Below are 20,331 nucleotides of genomic sequence, written 5' to 3'. Positions count from 1 at the left end.
TAGGTACCAGCGTTTAAAAATTATACACTTCCGGACATGTGGAAAAATGGAAAGTTTACCAGTAGAGATAAAATTTGCCCAAAATCTTGCTGGAAATGAGACAAAAACTCGCCTTAAAGCAGTAAAAAAATTGAAAAAGTATTTAAAAGTAAAATCTGCTTCCAAGAAAGGTAAAAATTTAACTTTCAAAATCTTAAGTTTATTTTCTTCCTGGTGACATAGGTTTTCGCGAGATGTGATAAAAACTAGACCTACATTTGTATAAATAAGACTTCCAATGACTTTGATGAAAGGACTTTAAGCTCTGTATATTCTCCATGTAAAAGTAACAGTGTCAGGAAATGAGAGAATTTTTAAGATTATTATGTTTTTAGCTGTAATCACGGGCTGGACATGATAACCGCTGTGTTGACAACCTGCCGTCACTGACATGACATGACAATATTTCTCCTATATAAAATTCTTTACATATATAGTCACCAAATAACCCACAACTTCTATTTAAATGATTCTGTAAAATATTCAGAATTTGATGATGTCATGATGATCAAAAAAATGACTAGGTATTTCTTGCACCATTTTTTCAACCAACGAAAGTGGAATGAGCCGGACTTGGCAATGAAAACACCCAAGCAAGCCGAGAACCTCACGCTTTCTACCTGTATCATGGACTGTGTTGTTCCATTGCCAAACTGGGATTTATCAACTTTCATTGGCTGAAACAAAGGTAGCCTTACTATTGGCTTATCAGGATGACTTATTTTATTATCTGTTATTTTATAGTTGTCATCCCTCTAAGCCTTATAACCCATATCTGCATTTTACTGTTAAGAAAACGAAGACGTTAAAAAATAAAAAAAAGTCATAAAATACTAATCTTATCAAACTTGCTCCAATAAATTAAACACTAATATTCATGTAGAAACTTCAAATGGGTTGAATGTAACTTACAGTCGAGTCCACTGAATACGAACTCGCTTGATACCATTTTTCGGCTATAACGAACAAAGTCCGGATTCCCCGGCTGAGTCCTTCTATTTCTTTGTAAAATTATTTCGGTAATAGCGAACTCGCTTCATACAAATTTTCGGGACATACGAACACATGTTAGAAGTCCCGATGAGCTAAAATGTTATAAGTTTCCATTTTTTCATACGAACTAATTTTAGAAGTCGGCGGTCATTTTTTGCTACGCTTGATTTTTTAACAGTTTTAATCTGTACAGTGCTGATATTTAATCAAAATGATTATCACCTGTAACAGGGTTCTCACTAGCAATTTCAAGTTGCAGTCCTGGGACTCCCAAAGCTGAAAAAGTTGCAGTCCCAACTACTGACTAGACTGACGGACAGACTTAAACGTTTCGTCAAAATACAGGCCTTTATTGTACTGTCAAATTAAGTGTAGGCCGACAGACATTTTGTAAACACAGTTCTTCACATAAATATTGTTAAGGTGTGGTAAAAAGGTAAAGATAAAATAGGTCACATGTAGTCAAACATTAATGTAGGAAAAAATCACCCCTGGACAACACCCCCTCCCCCCACATCCCTGCTGTTTCTGATCTTCCTGGACAAAATCCCCCATTCAAGTTATCAAGTTGGACAAAATCCCCCTTGTGAAAATATCAAGTTGCCCAAAAATTGCTCCTGATAATTTTTTCTTAACCTTTTTATTTCAGAATGGAAACGTATATAAACATACAGTGAAAAGAAAATATATAAACAATTACTACTTTTATTTTAACGTGTCTAAAATACAAGAATGCACAGTATGCCTAAGATCAACATATTAATAAATGCTTCCTCAAATAACATTAGCGATTTTGCTGAAAAATAAAGACCGGCATCGACAGCATCTTAAAATTACTCGGACATTCATAATTAAGCCTAATTATCACTTTCTTAAAAAAGATTCTAAAAAGTTCTTTAAAATTGGTAATTAGTACGTGAGAAAACAATCAAAGTTACTTCGAACACTACGTAATCCGTCGTTAGCAATTAGAAATTGTCACCTATGCAATCACACCGACAATCACATGTATTCAAGTTGATCTGTCTCGCGGTGAAGTGGAAACGGGCAACGCTGATTGGCTATACGCGGCTATCGGTGACAAGCGAGTAACTCCGCCCACATATTTTGCTCCCGAGTCAAACCTTGTGTATTCGCAATTTATGTAAATCAATTAATTTTCACTGCGTCTCACTGCAGAAACGTGCGTCCGGGGACTCCCAAGCTGCAATAAACACGCGTATACCGGGACCAATTATGCGTACAGGGACGCCGATTTCGGCGTTTCCGAGAACCCTGAGCCTGTAATCGACAAATAATGTCTTAAGCAATTGAGCGATAATCACTTTCATTTGTACACCTGTCCATGAAAATATAATTTCATTGTACGTTTTATGGCCATGTTGTTAACTTTTAGTATCAAAAATGGCTACGCCTAAGTCTGGCATAAAAAGAAAAGCAATTTCTTTGGATACAAAAATTGAGATAATAAATGATATCCCATTAAGTGGAGAATTTCTGAAGGGAAAGGCCAATGAGTTTGCGAAACTTTTAGGCCATACTGACTTTATTGCTACAATCGTATTTATTGACAAGTTTAAAAAGCGACACAATATTGTTTCTAGGCAAATTTGTGGAGAGAGTGCAGCCATAGATGATGAGATTACCGAAAAATTCAAAACACACACATTGCGATACCGGTGATACTTGCCCAACATGCTCGGGTACATTATTCGGGAGTCATATATCCGTTAATACGAATTTCGTTTGATAAGAACATATTTCCCAGGTCCCGAAGAGTTCGTATAAAGCGAGTTTGACTGTATTATTTTAAAAAAGAGATTTAAATCTTTGGAAATATGTGTAAACAGATGCGAGGAGAAATCAACCCTGACACCGGTTTCAATACACAGCGGACTGCTGATGACACTCAATTGCAGAAACAAAACACAAAATATACAATCGAAAAATGTCAGCCGACACAGTGTGGCAATTTCATGCTTTAATGTCAACATAAATTAATGATCAGCAGTGTTCCCACTCAGTATTTTTTTCAAGGGTAAACTTACCCCCTGGACACCAAAAACTGGAGGTAAATCTCAATTTTTGAGGGTATGAAAATTATTATATAAAATAAAAATTTCCATACTAAAGTAAAGTTAAACTCCGACAACCACTTATTTTGGAAACGTTTCGGGTAATTTTTCTGAACTTTAGCATTAGTAGTGTCAGTTCTCGTAGACAGCTGGCATTCCTTACTCGATTGTTACGAAGTATCACTTGTTGTATTGTTATTTGCTGTAAAGCCTCGAATTGCGACTTTCTTGCAGACGGGGCGAGATTAGATTGGTTACCATTTTAAAGTGCTAATTCATTTCCCAAGGCGCTAAAATGTAAAATCCGTCTATATTTTTATGACTTCACTGAGAAAACATCTGCAGTTAGCCTATCAGTTCACCCGGAACATAGTATTTCCAAGGTTTATTTTTAGTTCACCTGAGCACAAAGTCGTCGGCATCGTCTACAGTTTGACTGTTAAAACTCTAGAGGTCACATTTTTGGCCCAATCTTAATGAAACTTGGTCAGAATGTTACCCATTAATAATATCTTGGACGAGTTCGATATTGAGTCATCTGGGGTCAAAAGCTAGGTCACCAAGTCAAATCAAAGGAAAGCTTGTTAACACTCTAGAGGTCACAATTTTGGCCCAGTCTTAATGGAACTTTGTCAGAATGTTACTCAATAAAATCTTGGATGAATTCGATATTGGGTCATCTGGGTTCAAAAACAAGTTCACCAGGTCAAATTCAAGGGAAAGGCTTGTTAACACTCTAGACGCCACATTTGTGACTGCATCTTCATGAAACTCAGTCAGAATGTTAATCTTGATGATCTTTAGTTCAAGTTTGAATCTGGGTCATGTGGGGTCTAAAACTAGGTCACCAGGTCAAATCAAAGGAAAAGTTAGTTAACACTATACAGGCCACATTTATGACCATGTCTTAATGAAACTTGATCAGAATGTTAATCATGATGATTTTTAGGTCAAGTTTATATCTAGGTCAAGTGGAGTCAGAAACTAGGTCACCAGGTCAAATCAAAGGAAAAGCTACTTAACACTAGAGGCCACATTCATGGCCGTATCTTAATGAAACTTGGTCAGTATGTTAATCTGGATGATCTTTAGGTCAAGTTTAAATCTAGGTCAAGTGGAGTCAGAAACTAGGTCACCAGGCCAAAAAAAAGTTAAAGCTTGTTATCACTCTAGAGGTCACAATTTTGACCCAATCTTAATGAAACTTGGTCAGAATGTTACCCTGTATAAAATATTGGACCAGTTTGATATTGGGTCATCTGGGGTCAAAATCAGAATGTTAATCTTGATGATCTTTAGGTCAAGTTCGAATCTGTGTCATGTGGGGTCAAAAACTAGGTCACCAGGTCAAATCAAAGGAAAAGCTACTAAACACTCTATAGGCCACATTTATGACCATATCTTAATGAAACTTGGTCAGAATGTTAATCTTGAAGATCTGTAGGTTAAGTTTCAATCTGGGTCAAGTAGGGTGAAAAACTAGGTCACCAGAGTAAAGCTTGTTAACACTCTAGAGACCTAATTTTAAGTTTGAAATTCAATTGATCAAAATGTTTGTCTTGATGACTTCTAGGTCAGGTTCGAATTTGGGTCATGTGGGGTCAAAAACTAGGAAAAGCTAGTGAACACTCTAGAGACCACATTTATGACCATATCTTTATGAAACTTGGTCAGAATGGTAATCTTGATGATCTCTAGGTCAGGTTTGAATCTGGGTCAGCTGGGGTCAAAAACTAGGTCACTAGGTCAAATTAAAGGAAAAGTAAATAACACTGGAGGCCACATTAATAACCATATCTTAATGAAATTTGGTCAGAATGTTACTCTTGATGACCTTTAGGTCAGTAGGTCAGGTGAGCGATACAGGGCCTTCATGGCCCTCTTGTTAGGACATACCGAGGGATTCCAGATTAACCTGTATGCGTGCTGCCTTGCACAGGGAAAAAGATATGTGCGTGATTTTTATTTTTTTACGAGATTTACGCAATATTTTTTGTGAGTAGGAACACTGGATCAGAGATGTAATTGTTACAAATACATTGTACATGTACCAGAAAATGTTCCCAACGCATTTCATTGGGGATTTCCTAACAGAAATACATGTATGCAGAATAAGTTTGGACATGACGGGACAGCGACAGTCAAAAGTTATCACGCGGTCCCAAAATGTCCTATTATTTGGACTAAAACAAAGGCATGTAAAAAAACCTTGTCACTTTTATATCATGAGCAAATTTTGAATATTTTAAAGATGCATAAATTAAGGTTGGTCGCATTTGCTACATGCGATGTTAATTTCCCCTTAGTATTTCAATTGCATTCTCTGCCCAGGGCTTTTTGTCCTTCATAAACTGACTCTGAGTGTGTCTCCAGCTGAAAAAATAATGCTTTTTTCCCAACTAAAGGCAGATATTCCCAAAATTCTGTTGACAAGAAAATAAATGGAAGATTGTGTCATACCCGAAAATTTCCTCTGAAAACCATAGTATAAATATTATCTTTTTTGAGAAACATATTCAAACACTGCCAAATATTTCTCGTAGCAGACAGCACACGGTGCACTAAATACCTCGTTAAGGCGCCAATGATAAAATTAGCGGTTTATGTTTAATACAGTTGTAAACATCTGGTAAACTAGATGATTAGTTTGCAACTAGTAATAGTATAATGGACTATGGGAATGCAGATTTTTTAGCTCACCTGTCACAAAGTGACAAGGTGAGCTTTTGTGATCGCGTGGCGTCCGTCGTCCGTGCGTCAGTGCGTGCGTGCGTCAGTGCGTCAGTGCGTGCGTGCGTGCGTAAACTTTTGCTTGTGACCACTCTAGAGGTCACATTTTTCACGGGATCTTTATGAAAGTTGGTCAGAATGTTCATTTTGATGATATCTAGGTCAAGTTCGAAACTGGGTCACGTGCGATCAAAAACTAGGTCAGTAGATCTAAAAATAGAAAAACCTTGTGACCTCTCTAGAGGCCATATTTTTCAAGAGATCTTCATGAAAATTTGTCAGAATGTTCACCTTGATGATATCTAGGTCAAGTTCGAAACTGGATCACGTGGGGTCAAAAACTAGGTCAGTAGGTCTAAAAATAGAAAAACCTTGTGACCTCTCTAGAGGCCATATTTCTTAATGGATCTTCATGAAAATTGGTCAGAACGTTCACCTTGATGATATCTAGGTCAAGTTCGAAACTGGATCACGTGGGGTCAAAAACTAGGTCAGTAGATCTAAAAATAGAAAAACCTTGTGACCTCTCTAGGGGCCATATTTTTCATAAGATCTTGATGAAAATTGGTCAGAATGTTCAACTTGATGATATCTAGGTCAAGTTCGAAACTTGGTCACGTGGGGTCAAAAACTAGGCCAGTGGGTCTAAAAATAGAAAAACCTTGTGACCTCTCTAGAGGCCATATTTCTCAATGGATCTTCATGAAAATTGGTCAGAATGTTCACCTTGATGATATCTAGGTCAAGTTTGAAACTGGGTCACGTGGGGTCAAAAACTAGGTCAGTAGATCTAAAAATAGAAAAACATTGTGACCTCTCTAGAGGCCATATTTTTCATGAGATCTTCATGAAAATTGGTCAGAATGTTTACCTTGATGATATCTAGGTCAGTTTCGAAACTGGGTCACGTGGGGTCAAAAACTAGGTCAGTAGGTCTAAAAATAGAAAAACCTTGTGACCTCTCTAGAGGCCATATTTCTCAATGGATCTTCATTAAAATTGGTCAGAGTGTTCACCTTGATGATATCTAGGTCTAGTTTGAAACTGGGTCACGTGCGGTCAAAAACTAGGTCAGTAGGTCTGAAAATAGAAAAACTTTGTGACCTCTCTAGAGGCCATATTTTTCATATGATCTTTATGAAAATTGGTCAGAATGTTCACCTTGATGATACCTAGGTCAGGTTCGAAACTTGGTCACGTGCGGTCAATAACAAGGTCAGTAGATCTAAAATAGAAAAACCTTGTGACCTCTCTAGAGGCCATATTTTTCAAGAGATCTTGATGAAGATTGGTCAGAATGTTCATCTTGATGATATCTAGGTCAAATTCAAAACTGGGTCACGTGCGGCCAAAAACTAGGTCAGTAGGTCTAAAAATAGAAAATTCTTGTGATGTCTCTAGAGGCCATATTTCTCACTGGATCTTCATGAAAGTTGGTGCGAATGTTCAGCTTGATGATATCTAGGTCAAGTTCATAACTGGGACATGTGCGGTCAAAAACTAGGTCAGTAGGTCTAAAAATAGAAAAACCTTGTGACCTCTCTAGAGGCCATATTTTTCACGAGATCTTCATGAAAATTAGTGAGAATGTTCACATTGATGATATCTAGGTCAAGTTTTAAAAGTGGGTCACGTGCCTTGAAAAACTAGGTCATTAGGTCAAATAATAGAAAAACCTTGTGACCTCTCTAGAGGTCAATTTATTTTTTCAATGGATCTTCATGAAAATTGGTCAGAATTTTTTATCTTGATGATATCTAGGTCACATATGCTCAAAAACTAGGTCACTTTGTCAAATAATAGAAATAACGACGTCATACTCGGTTCAACACTGGGTCATGTGGGGATAGGTGAGCGATTCAGGACCATCATGGTCCTCTTGTTTAATTATTGAAATAATATGTGTGTAAATTGACATGCTGATTTAACTCAATTTATAGCCCATTTGCCTAATAAAAATCAGAGGTATCTAATTCCGTCTTCATGTTTGAATTTTAATTTCTAGTCTTACACACGAAATATTTTCACTATAAGCACCAGGTCTTAAAAAAAATGGTACCATCACCAAAATCTGGGGGGAAAATCCCTGCCATTATTGGAAGCAATAAGGTAATATCAGACAGAGAAATTCCATGTGAAGCATTGCAGTTCTGTTGGGGTGTCAGAAATGAAGTTCCAAAGGACTGCAAAAGGATTGCTGTCAGTGGTGGAGAATGCTTTCGGAAGACCAACGGGAAGTTAATGGAAAGATTAATGGGAAATTAAAAATGTATTTAAGTTTTTCACCATGTTTTAATTAGCTCACTTAGGCAGTTATGTTTTACAGATGGTTTTAGTTGTGAAGATTTCCTCAAGCTATGGAAGGGGTTGCACTACTGCATGTGGATGCAAGACAAACCCCTGTTACAGGTGAGAACTGACTGAATTTATTTCAGAATGAATGTAGGATTTAATCAGGATTTATGGTGTTGTTATTTGCATGTGGTAAAGAATTAATAAAAAAAAATAGCTGTTGGTGGACCCTTAAAATTGAGGGCAGGAACAGAGGCCATATTGCTGCATTCATACATCTTTCAGGTAATCTTTCTCTAATTTGACAGTCACTGTTGAAAGCAAAATTGGTTTAGACTAACACAGAATAGATTATACTCCACAGGACCTACATCTTTGAATTACCCCTTTTTTGCTCCCAGAATTGACTAAGACTGCTATGGCAACAAATGTGGTTGCTATGGTAAAATTATATGACAGAAAGTGGATTCTGCAGTTAATTCAAAAGTACAAGAGATTTTCCATGGAATTTGGGAGAAAGGTTAGGTAGAAGACAATGTGAGAAAGTTGTATATTATTTTCTTTCCATGTTTTTCCCTGTCCAGTTATCCATCTGTCTATACTTCTGTCAGTCACAAATGTTGGATTTTGTCATAATTAGTGGAAAAAAATAATATGTTTTGTTCATGAAGTTTGACACATTAACACACGGATAGATGGCATTGTGGAGAATATGCACTTCCTTTTATTTTGTCGCTATGGCAACAAGGAGTTAAGAAATTTGAGAAAAAAAGTTGTCTTTGCTAAGTTTGGTAACTTAGTTACAAAGCACAAGAAATTTTTACATGAAACCTGACTTATAGATGGTAGCTTATTTGAAGAGTATACAGATTCTTCAGTTGAGTTTCAGTTTAAAAGAATGTGGTTTCCATGGCAGCAAATATGAGTTTGTTCAATATTATCATGACAACTATTCCATCTGGTAAGGGGCTTTTATTGCTGAATAATACTAAGTCTTGATTTATACTTCTATTCTATGGAACATTTTTAGTTGGTTATGTGCATAATGTGTCATACAATGTTGACATTATTCTTGTTTTTACAGGAAGAACTGAGCACAACGCTAACCAACTTGGTACATGATTTGTCCACACACGAGGCCCAGATGATGTTTATAAAGGTTTTCTTTATCACTGAGGCCCGGGAATGGAGCAGCATTGATATCTGGAGACTTGACAAGTTTATGATGGTTAGTAAAAAAAATTTCACTTTTCTTAAAAAAAAATTTACAAATTAGAAGTGGCTTTACTCTGTAAGTGTTACCTTGATAATGTTTATAGTCTGTTTTATATGATTTAGAACATTTCGTTTTGTCATTTTGCCTTCAAGTGCTTTACCGGTATGTAGCATATTTGGCTCTGAAACACAGAATACGACAGAACAGTTTATTTTATTTTATTTAAAGATTACGTTTCACATGTTGGTGCCCGTCCACGCCAGATCGAAGTGAAATGTTTCGTTGTTCCACATCAGCGTGTGCACCATTATCAAAGATTTTTTGTTGGCCCATGCCAGGCTGAAATAAAATATTTCATTGTCGCGCATTTATGCGTGCAAGGAGACGACTATGAAATTTGCCTTGCAGCCACAAGCTTACATGACAAAACAAAGCATTTAAATTGGTTTTGGCTTTCACATGAAAATAAAATCTTTGTTAATGGTGTACATGCCAACACCAAATAAAATGTTGCATTCTGACAAACAATACATTCAAAATTTTGTTATGGTGCGTTTGTGTGCGTACCAGACTGACTTGATAAAATATCTTACAAAAGCCATGCGCAGGCCAGTGCATCATAACAAAATGTCTTTAATTAGCCACCATAGTTTTAAAATAGTTTGTTGCCCTTGAAATTTTGAGAATCAATTCTCTCATCAGTCTGTGATTAAGGCATTGAATTGCTATAGTCAGACCTGTGTTAAGCAGCAATTGAAGGGACACTAGAAAAGCAAAGGGAGGCAATTTTATGGCTTGTGTCAGGTGACTTAACAAAAATAAATTTGGGAAGTTAGTTGACTGGCTGCAAATGTCTGCTTAACACAGGTGGCCGCTAAAGCAGGTTCAATCATACTTGAATCTTCTTCTTTGGTCAACATTATTAAAAATCATTGTATAAATTTATAAGGGAAATAATGTTGAAAAATATGTACTGTGTATTACAGATAATGCTGTTTATTTATTAGATGGTGAGGAACATGTTGTATGAATCGTTAATGGTAATGAAGAAACTGAAATGGCACAGAAACAAGCTTGAGGGGCTCACACAGATGTTTTACGACACTGTTATGAATCCGGAGTCAGATACCATACCTGATGGGCTAAAGATACATTTCTGTGACATTTACCTGGAGGAAGTAGAGAAAGCAGGTGACAGTCAGTTGACTGGTTCCCAGTTGCTCCAGTTACTGGATCCCTTTATCAGGTTTATGCAGAAAGCAAAAAAGTGAGTACGATATCTTCTTGCCTGACTTGAACTTATTTCTGTCTTTTTGTGCCCTCCCCCAACCCCCTTGCTCTTCTGCCACGCACATGTCGTCAAACATTATAGGATTATTATTCAGAATTTGTGCACCTGGGGTTTTGATTGGGATATTACTCAAGTGAAATCAGAGTTACGGTCCTGGACTGTCAAAAAATACCCACCAAATTTATGTTATTGAATCATCAGATGTCATAGAATTGTTATTCAGCATATGAAATTGTGCATCTGGGTTTTTTCTACAGGGTTTCAGTTTCTTTGTGTTTCCTTATGATGTTTTGTAGTAGCCATACCCGTCTCTTTCTAACACACCAACCTGATGACTCATACCCCAACCCAAAGTAATATGAAAGTTCACTTAGTCTTGTGTTATCAATAAGTAGTAGGCACCAAGTTCTCCTGTTGCATGTGTATAATTATGCTCTAGTGTTGTGTAAAGATGATATTGTCAGAGTTAGTCCTTAGTCATATTTAAATTTGTGATTTGATGCAACTGTCTGAAATACCTGTTACATAGCAGTTATTCTTTATATAGTTCATTGTAGCTGTTAATAATAAACTGGACTGCAGCCACTCTGTTGTTCTTGCAGTGTAAACCCTTTGATTAGAATAGCAGGAATGAAATATCAAGGTTTGCAAACTTAGAACAGAATGAGGCTACAGTAAGCTTAAATACCACATGATGTGATAAAAGAAAAATCTGAACAGAATTTGTCTTCAGTGGGCTTCTGTGGCCGAGTTGTTAAGGTTGCTGATTTTAAATCACTTGCTCTTCACTGATGATGGTTCAAAACCCAACTTCTGGTATAGAATTCTTCATGTTAAGAAAGCCATCCAGCTGGCTGACCGAAGGTCGTTGGTTTTTACCAAGTGACTGTTTGTCATAACTTGCTCCTTGGGGCACCTGGGGTCTTCCTGTTTCTCCACCATTAAAAGCTGGAATGTCGCCATATGACCTGTAATTGTGTTGGTGTGACATTAAATCCAACAAAAAGAAAATAATTTGCATTCTCTTTATTATATCTGTATAACAGAGTGCCATTGCTGAAGAGGGTGATTTATTGTACCTTTGATCAAGTTTCTACATGAATTGATGGTTGTATATCATTACTGTCTAGAAAAGGGTAATAGTAATAAGAGGGTAATATTTTGTGCATTAAATTAAGTCATGTTAATTAGTGATGTCCAATAGTGACCATCTATATTACAGTGCAACGTTGCTGAAGAGGGTGGTATCTTGTGTATTTGATCCAGTTGTTACAAGAATTGCTGATGAAGTATGGATGCAGCAGACGCAAAATGCAGAGAGTGATGATACTGAAGAAGCAGAGGATATTCCATTCTTGACTTTAAAGGTTGTTTTTCTAGGAGAATAACTGTGATAACTGATAATGTAGAGAGAATATTTGCTCCAGTTTAAGATCAAAATTTCTTTTGAGTGAATACCAGATGCAAGGGCTACTTAAGATCTATTGTTCACAGATGAAAGATTATACAAATCTTTTACTCGTTGAAGATACGGATGGAAATATCTGGCTTGAGGGTAGCTGTTTAGGGGGGTAACGAGGCTCGGTTGAGTTACCACAGCATTTACACAAGAGCCAGGTATTTCGATCCTTTTTCATATTACAAAATTTAAGTAAAGTTTGTGTTTGTAGCTAGTATTATGTGTTTCAAGTAGTCCAGCATGATGTCATTAGACAGCAGCTCTTTTACGTAGTAGGCTGAGTGCATTTCGTACTTGACATGTGCTGTTAGTAAATACAGTCTCTATTAAATATTCATCAGTTTCAGTATTGTATACTGTGAAAGAATTAACATTCATGGGGGACTAAATTTTGAGTCTCTCTGAATAAAACCACAACAAACAAGCTCTGTTTCTGTTCATTTCATTTACAAAAGTGAGATTGCAATAAAATGGTTGTTTGGGCCAAAACCACAATATTTTATATATTATGTGCCATTGAAAATTAACAGTACCTATGTGAATTTTTATGCCCCCAGCATCTACTAATGCGGGAGGCATATATAGTGATTGTCCTGTCCGTCCGTTCGTTCGTACGAGGTTAACTAAATGGGACCGTTTCATCTAGCATCAATACCCCTTAGTAGAATGACTTGATACTAATGCAGATGTAACCTGTGACCATTCCTCATCTTCAGACATCACCTGACCTCAGTTTGACCTTGACCTCGTTTTGGACTTAGGTTGCTTTATATGGGCCATCTCTTGAATAACCAAATGGGACCGTTTCGTCTAGCATCAATACCCCTTACAAGAATGAATTGATACTAATACAGATGTAAACTGTGACCATTCCTCATCTTCAAACATCACCTGACCTCAGTTTGACCTTGACCTTGACCTCGTTTTGGACTTAGGTGCAAAATCTATCGACAAGGATGCCACTGGGGGCATCAAGCGTTTATTGAACGCAGCTCCTTGTTATATATATTTTGCAAAATGCATACAGAAGTATTTATAACCGAGTTAATTTGTATTTTCAGTTTGACGGCAAGTTGATATCTGATCACATATTTCGTGTCAGTCAAGAAGATGACGTATTAAGTAGAAACAGACCAATGTTGTATGGAATAGTCAAGAAGTAAGTTGAATAAATATAGTCTTAAAGTTAATTGTGATGTTAATATGAGAAGATCTGTAATAGTTATAGATTATTAGATTTGTATCAAGAAATATGCACAAGTTCTGAAGTGGAAATATTACACAACTTTCATCATCCCACGAAGGAACGAGTGCATATTTCTCGATGCAAATCTAATAACCTGTACACATACTACACTTATAATTATAACATAAATGATATAAATTTGTTCTTTACCTTGAGTAAAATTGAAAATATCAAAGAACTTTTACACGCAACAACATGCATGTATCTGATGTCACAAATGAGGTCACACACCCAGTATGAAATTTTAATGTTGGTATGGAAAAATATTGACATTTCAGGTTCCACTGTAACTTAAGAGTTTATGAGTATGTAATTCTACCAGATATTTTTAAGTTGAATTGTTGGACATGAGATAATTATGGTATAAAGAAGTACATGTAACTAAAAATAATTTATTAAAATTTGGAAATGCATTGAACAGTTGTGTCACATTTCTTCAGTATAACTGTTTTTAACCACCATATTAAATGAGTATGTAACCTTTGTTGAAAGAAGTTTTGAAGTTTAACTACATTATAGAATGATTATTTTCACCAGGTTACAGGACATACAAGAAGGTGTTTTACCTCAAGAGAAGGAAATTAACATATCCGAAGGAGTTACAGGCCATGAAGTACGACAGGCAGTCAATACCTTGATGAACTTAGATGGAAAGAAAGACAGGAAAAAGAAGAATAGAAAGAAAAAGAACAAAACAGAAAAACACACTGGTAAGATCCATTTCATTTAACATCGTAAGACTTTAGGATAAAGTTAAAATTGCACTGCATTATTACAAATTTGTTTAATAACCAGAGTCTTTAAACAAAGATCCAAGATCCATTTCATTTCTGTAGAACTTGAAACCTTTGCAGGTTAAAATTACACTGCATTTTACAACATAATCATTTAAAAATTTGTTCAGTGACCAATCCCTTAGATAAATTGTCCAGATATGAACTTTTATAGCAGGGTTGGCATTAAAATGGGAAATACTCATATTTCCCAGGACGGCGGGAAATAAAATTTTATTTATAGCTTTTTCATGCCAGTCTTGTGCTTTCATCCTTTGTAGGTATTTGGTTGGGCAGATGGGAATCAATTGCTACTCCATAACTATAGTAAATAACTAGAGTAATTTTTTTTCAATCTAACTCAAGCTTTTAAAAAATATATATCACTAGAAATCTAGATAAAGGTACTGAACTCTATCCCGACTACTGTAAACCTAGAATTGTTTTCGCGCTTTTAAATTTATGCCTTTCGCGGGTAGTATATTTCCGTGAAATTAAATAGCCATGAAAAACTCTGATCTAACAAAAACGCGAAAGATTCTATCTTCAGCTTATATAGATCGCTATACAATGGTTCTGTGCTTACACATACCTGGATATTAATAATTCATATTCTAGTACCGTAATTGTATAACATGAGTGAACAAATCCACATTATTTCAAATGATTTACAATTTACTTATTTATGAAGCAACAGCATATTCAATATCGATCCGTCAGGCAAACGGGATAAAAACAAAAACCATATGCATCTTTTGAACGACATATACATGCAATTTGCAGTCAGCAGCCAATACGACATGTTATTTGTAAGTAAAACATTGTGTCTATTTCTGCTAAGTGTGGATTAATTGCCTGTTTAAATGACAGTGTAATAACAGCAATTTACTGACTGTCAGTAATTGAGGGCGTGAAAAACTGTTGATATGGATGAAAAGGATTAGGGTGCATTTATAATTAGAGAGTACAATAAAACTGAACGTTTTTGAGAATACTATAAATGCAACTATGCAGTGATAATTACCTTATTATACTAGATATTTTCACTTGCGACTTCATTTTCACGGGATTTGTGATGGATATGATTCGGCGAAGATTTGTATCAGCGAAAATGTCCACGTTTTTGAAAAACGCGAAATATACTGTCCGCGAACATTTCTAGGTTTACAGTATTATGTTCATCTGAATCATGAAAATCAACAGTGTCCTCTCAATAACTTGAGTATTTTTTATGAAACTTCAACTAAAAGCTAAAATACTGAGATAAAGTGTTATTAAAAGCCAGTTTGAACCTGCATCATTAGTTACCAGCCTTGTCAAAACCAACATTCCAAAAATCAGCAGACGAGTGTAATTCACTGACTTCAAACTTCAGGATGATAGTGTGTCTCTATTTTGCTTGGTGAAAATAAGGTCAAAGTGGCAGTGACATTGCGACTGAAACCAGGTCCAGTTTAATAAGAAAAGAAAGTTTTAGCCTTTAGTCAACAAACCAGTCCAAATTTCAGCTAATTTTGGTTAAAAATTATAAATGGTTAGACTAGAGTAAAGACTAATGTCTTCAATTGTAGTAATATTACTGGTTCATTTTAATGACATTACGTCAAGGGGCCTTGTCCTCATTTTCTTTTCATTTCTCAACATTTTGTTTACAAGGGGACGAGTGTTCGCACCATTTTTGATCCTCTGTAGAACGCTGGCTGAAAAATGTGCAAAACATTTTTGATGTTTCCAAACTTGTTAGCATGAATGTTATAAACTATTTTCCTTTATTACAGTATAATTGAAAAAAATTCCAAATTTTTCGGAAAGATAGAAATCACCTCATTGAGATGCAAAGTTCTATTGTGAAGCAGGATAAGACAGAGGGCGATTTTCTGTCAAATATTTGTCAGATTATAAAGGTAAGATTTTTGCACTTAATCTCTGAAAAATGCCTTTCAAATTATTCAGGTTTTAGGTTTTTTTTGTAACGCCGGCTTAAGACAAAGGGATGTTTGTTACTGGTATTGTCCGTCATTCTGTTGTAGCCACATCTAAGACATGGTATTGATTATTTGAATAACGCAATGGTAGAACTGCTTTAGGCAAATGCCAACAATTCGAGTTTCAGACAGATTGATTTGGTAGAAAGGTTATTTATGGCATTCTGTGCTTGTATATATATTTTAAATAGTTACTTTATGATGATGAGGTATATTTCAAAGTTTAAGGGTCTGACAAAGGTAATATTCAGAAATGTTTTTTTATGACTAGACTTAAAACTATGTAGTATTGTTAATATTGAGAAAATGTTTACGAACTATCAGTACACGTTTGATCGGAGTGTAATTAGACTGCTGATTGGATTATCATTGTTGATTATCATTTAAACAATATGTATGTCAAGAACCATAACTGTCTTGCATTTTTTTCAGAATTATGGACGTTTTTAACCTAGAAAATTAATATTTCTTGGTTGTTTTTGTTTAAGTTTACTTTTCATGAATACTTTTTAGAGATTTTGAACATGAGCATGACGGTAAGAAACATTATCCATTTTTAACATATTGAAACGTACACAGGGTCTTCTAGCCCGCGCACTCATCAATATACAAACGTGGGTTCTTCCCAAACACATGTGGGGGATAATAGGGAGAAGATAGGCAGTAAGTTATACAGACACCTAAAAGGAAATTAAAACACAATAATTTATTTATAGGATATTGCACAAACAATATATTCGGATAAGGTTTATCTGTATTATGGTCATGGCTCCTCGTCTACCTCTGGTCAGGAATGTTTCTCTGCGCCAGTTTGCCAACTATTTATAGTCTCAAAGAGGTGGTTACATTGGCATTGGGTGCCAAGTTTGGCAGAGAGCAGATGACGTCTGCGCGCGAGTGGCATAAATTTTGTCCTAGCCGGAAATGGCATCCGCGTTTGGCAGCAGGTGGCTAATCAGTGTTTATTCGTCTCTAATATGGTCTGTTTAATATCTAAAGGCATAGTAAGTTAAAACATATGTACAGAAAAGGCTAATCTCTCGATCCACACCGGGTATCGGCATGAGGATCAGGTGCGAGTAATATAGTTAACTGATTTCGGATAATATGTATCCGGACGTAAGATGATGACGGCTTGGTCAATACATTGCACCACTTCCACATGTATTCAGCCCCCTAAATAGGAGTTTAGTAAGTATATATACAGTTGGTATGGCAGGTTTATCATTTTATGCTAACTGTAATGAATTTTGTTTTTTCTTATTTCGGTCTTTCCTACATGTAATTGGAAAACAAACTCCTGTCAGAGGAGGTAATTTAATTTCGGTAGTAACTTGATCTCCATTAAATCTGTACAATTTATGGTATTGAGGAATTCATTCCGCATCTGATTCAGCTATTTTTTTTTTGTTAGGTTTAACGTTGCAGCGACAAAATTTTAGTTCATATGGCGACTTTCCAGCTTTAATGGTGGAGGAAGACCCCAGATGCCCCACCGTACATTATTTCATCACGAGCGGGCACCTGGGTAGAACCATCTACCTTCCGTAAGCCAGCTGGATAGCTTCCTAACATGAAGAATTCAACGCCCCGAGTAAGGCTCGAACCCACAAAGTTAATTATTACTATCACACGCGATCAATGGAAATGCCCGTTGGGTAATATTACTTACGGCATTTAGTAATGTATTCAACAATACTCGCAAAAATGTCATACTCAGAAATAGTATTTTAACGATGGATAATGTATACATTATTCATTTATACGGTACTTCCAGGTAACTTGAAGTTTCCATTTGTAAACAGCTAAACATTCGTACATTTTTTTCAGATATACAATTTTCTCAGCGCTGAGATTTCATTCATACATCAGACTTTATTACATCAGATTTTATAACATAGGGAATAGTGAGCTTGACGGTAATAGTCAATTGGCCAGCTGAAGAAGCTCTCTTTGGGCGATAAGACGTTGCTAGTACGTTTGCTACGACGGTCACAAAGTACAGTTTCTCTTATAGGAGATAACGGCGTCTTTGGTATGAGGTTTATTTCTTCAATGATCTCACTTTCAATTTGTTGATTGTAATTTTGCCTTTTCTGAATGGCAGCAATGCCTGTTAGCCCAGACTCTCTATGTGCTAACACGTACTTGGATCCATGACCGTTGCAGTCCTGGTCTTTTTTAACTTTCTGCTGTAAGTGTTCCCACAGCCAGTGCACTAGTACATGACCCACGGCAAAATGTCTGGAGGTGTTTTTTTTGCAAACTCCGTTGTGGTTGAATGACTTTGGTGGATTGTAACACTTCTTTCTGAAACTTTGGAGTTCTGTAATGAGTAAAATGGCATATTTGAAATCGTAGTAGTACATGGAACTAATGTAAAATTACAGATTTAGCATTAACGTATATCTTGTATAAAAGATCAAAATGTTTTTTATATCTTATTGTCAAGTATAGATAATCAGTTCATATAAATGGCATAGGTAGTATTAGTAGCAGCAGTTTGACAGTTTGACAATATTTCGTCTATTTCATGGATGTTGAGGACATACATAGTATGGATGTTCTTGATGTTACTAATAGAGTACTTTTATTACTTTGATGGCAGTCACAGGTGATTTATGGTAATAGACAGTTCATATTGTTGCGCTGTGGCTAGCTCGGATGGTTTCGGGACTGGTTGTGGTTCAGCAAGAGAAGTTGAGTAGGATTTACCGGGCTGGGATCTCGAACTCTGGCTATGTGGTTACGTAAAACTGGACTATCATGCAGGCTTGCGACTTTCGGTTTCGTGGTTAAGAACAGATTTGGTTCAAATGCAATTCTGCTTTGTGGCCGATTCGCTAAGGCTATTTAACTCCAGTTAGACTACTTATTTTACCAAGATTTACTTAAGTCCTACTTAACACTAATAAGAAATCACTAAGATCAAATAAATTTAAATTGCGAAGGACGGGATATGATAAGGACCAAAAATGGCCCTCACTAAATATGCATTTAAAACAACACCATTCAATTAGTAATTAACTATATTTTTCAAAATCCACTAAGATATAATGACCAGACGTCGGTTATGAACCAAAAATAATTGATTATTACACCTATCTAAGACTTACGCTGAAAAGATATTTGATCATTTAGAACTGGGCTATAGAAAACTATTTTGCAATATATTTTATTTTATATTGCTGAACCCTATAAATTGTATGTCGTCACAATACACAGTGATCCAACTTCTTGAAACGATTTTTTATTTTGTATTCTAAGACAGAATGATCGTGCAAAAACAAGGAAAACAAGGGAGATAACTCTTTTATGTAAGGAAGACCGAAAACTCTTTAAAGAAATAAGATTTTTTTTTATTTCATACATCTACATAGGCGTATTCTCTACTTATTATGTCTGTTTCGTTTTATTTCGTAGCAAGAAAATTTCTAAAACAAAAATCCAAAAATTCATTTCATATGCGTTACCATAGCAACATAGAAACAATTTTGCATTTTTTGGATTTATAGTAATTTAGCGAGTTGTTTCACATACTTGATGAAATATTAACTTTTAAAAATCATTTTTGCTTCTATATCTCCTTACATATTTAGTGGGTTTTTTTTTATTTGTTTCGTATACGGAATGTTCTTCTTGTGTGACATTCGTATAAAACAAAACCTTCGTCGAATAAATCAGGAGGCAGGACTTTGTCTTACAAGTTTACATTTTTCATATTTTCGGTGATTTTTTATTTAAATATGTAATGAAGTATTTTCAGTTGAAAAAACGACAGTGTTCATTTCACTTGAATAAATAATATACGAGTTGAATATTATTAAATCCTTACCACATAATTCAAACACGTACCCGCAGAAATGTCGCCGGAAACGAGTTAGATCGGTATTACAACTATGGAAGCATATCTATGTAGTTTATTCAAATTAATTTCTTGGATTAAATCAAAAACGTTTCCTTTGACAAGAAGTTGTAATATCGATATGAGAAGCACGAAATATACATTAGCGTATGTAAGATCATTACGAAGGAGTGACATGAAAGGCACGTGCAGTTTCCCGCCAAAATTCCCTTATATATGTAACGTAAAATGCTTCCGATTTACTGCAAAGGATTTTGGATTATAAATGAAAGAAAATTATTTGATTTAAGTCCATTATGTTATATTCCAATTACAATTGTTGCATTTATATTATATATTTCGTTTATATTAAATCAGTTTACAAGAC

At 35.7% G+C, this 20,331-nt stretch overlaps 1 protein-coding gene across 1 annotated transcript; it reads left to right on the top strand.

Moving 5' to 3' along the window:
• Position 1: 1 nt before the first annotated feature.
• On the top strand, positions 2 to 14,178 carry LOC128559742 (ribosomal RNA processing protein 1 homolog A-like). The gene is made up of 7 exons (XM_053552085.1): positions 2 to 170; positions 8,164 to 8,246; positions 9,214 to 9,357; positions 10,353 to 10,612; positions 11,859 to 12,003; positions 13,157 to 13,254; positions 13,879 to 14,178. Exons 1-7 carry the CDS (start codon positions 47 to 49, stop codon positions 14,069 to 14,071), a joined length of 1,047 nt encoding a protein of 348 aa, XP_053408060.1. The 5' UTR covers positions 2 to 46; the 3' UTR covers positions 14,072 to 14,178.
• Positions 14,179 to 20,331: the final 6,153 nt, after the last annotated feature.

This window comes from Mercenaria mercenaria, chromosome 10, assembly GCF_021730395.1.
Source record: "Mercenaria mercenaria strain notata chromosome 10, MADL_Memer_1, whole genome shotgun sequence".
Classification (NCBI taxonomy): Eukaryota; Metazoa; Mollusca; class Bivalvia; order Venerida; family Veneridae; genus Mercenaria; species Mercenaria mercenaria.
This window is presented reverse-complemented; position numbering and strand designations above follow the sequence as displayed.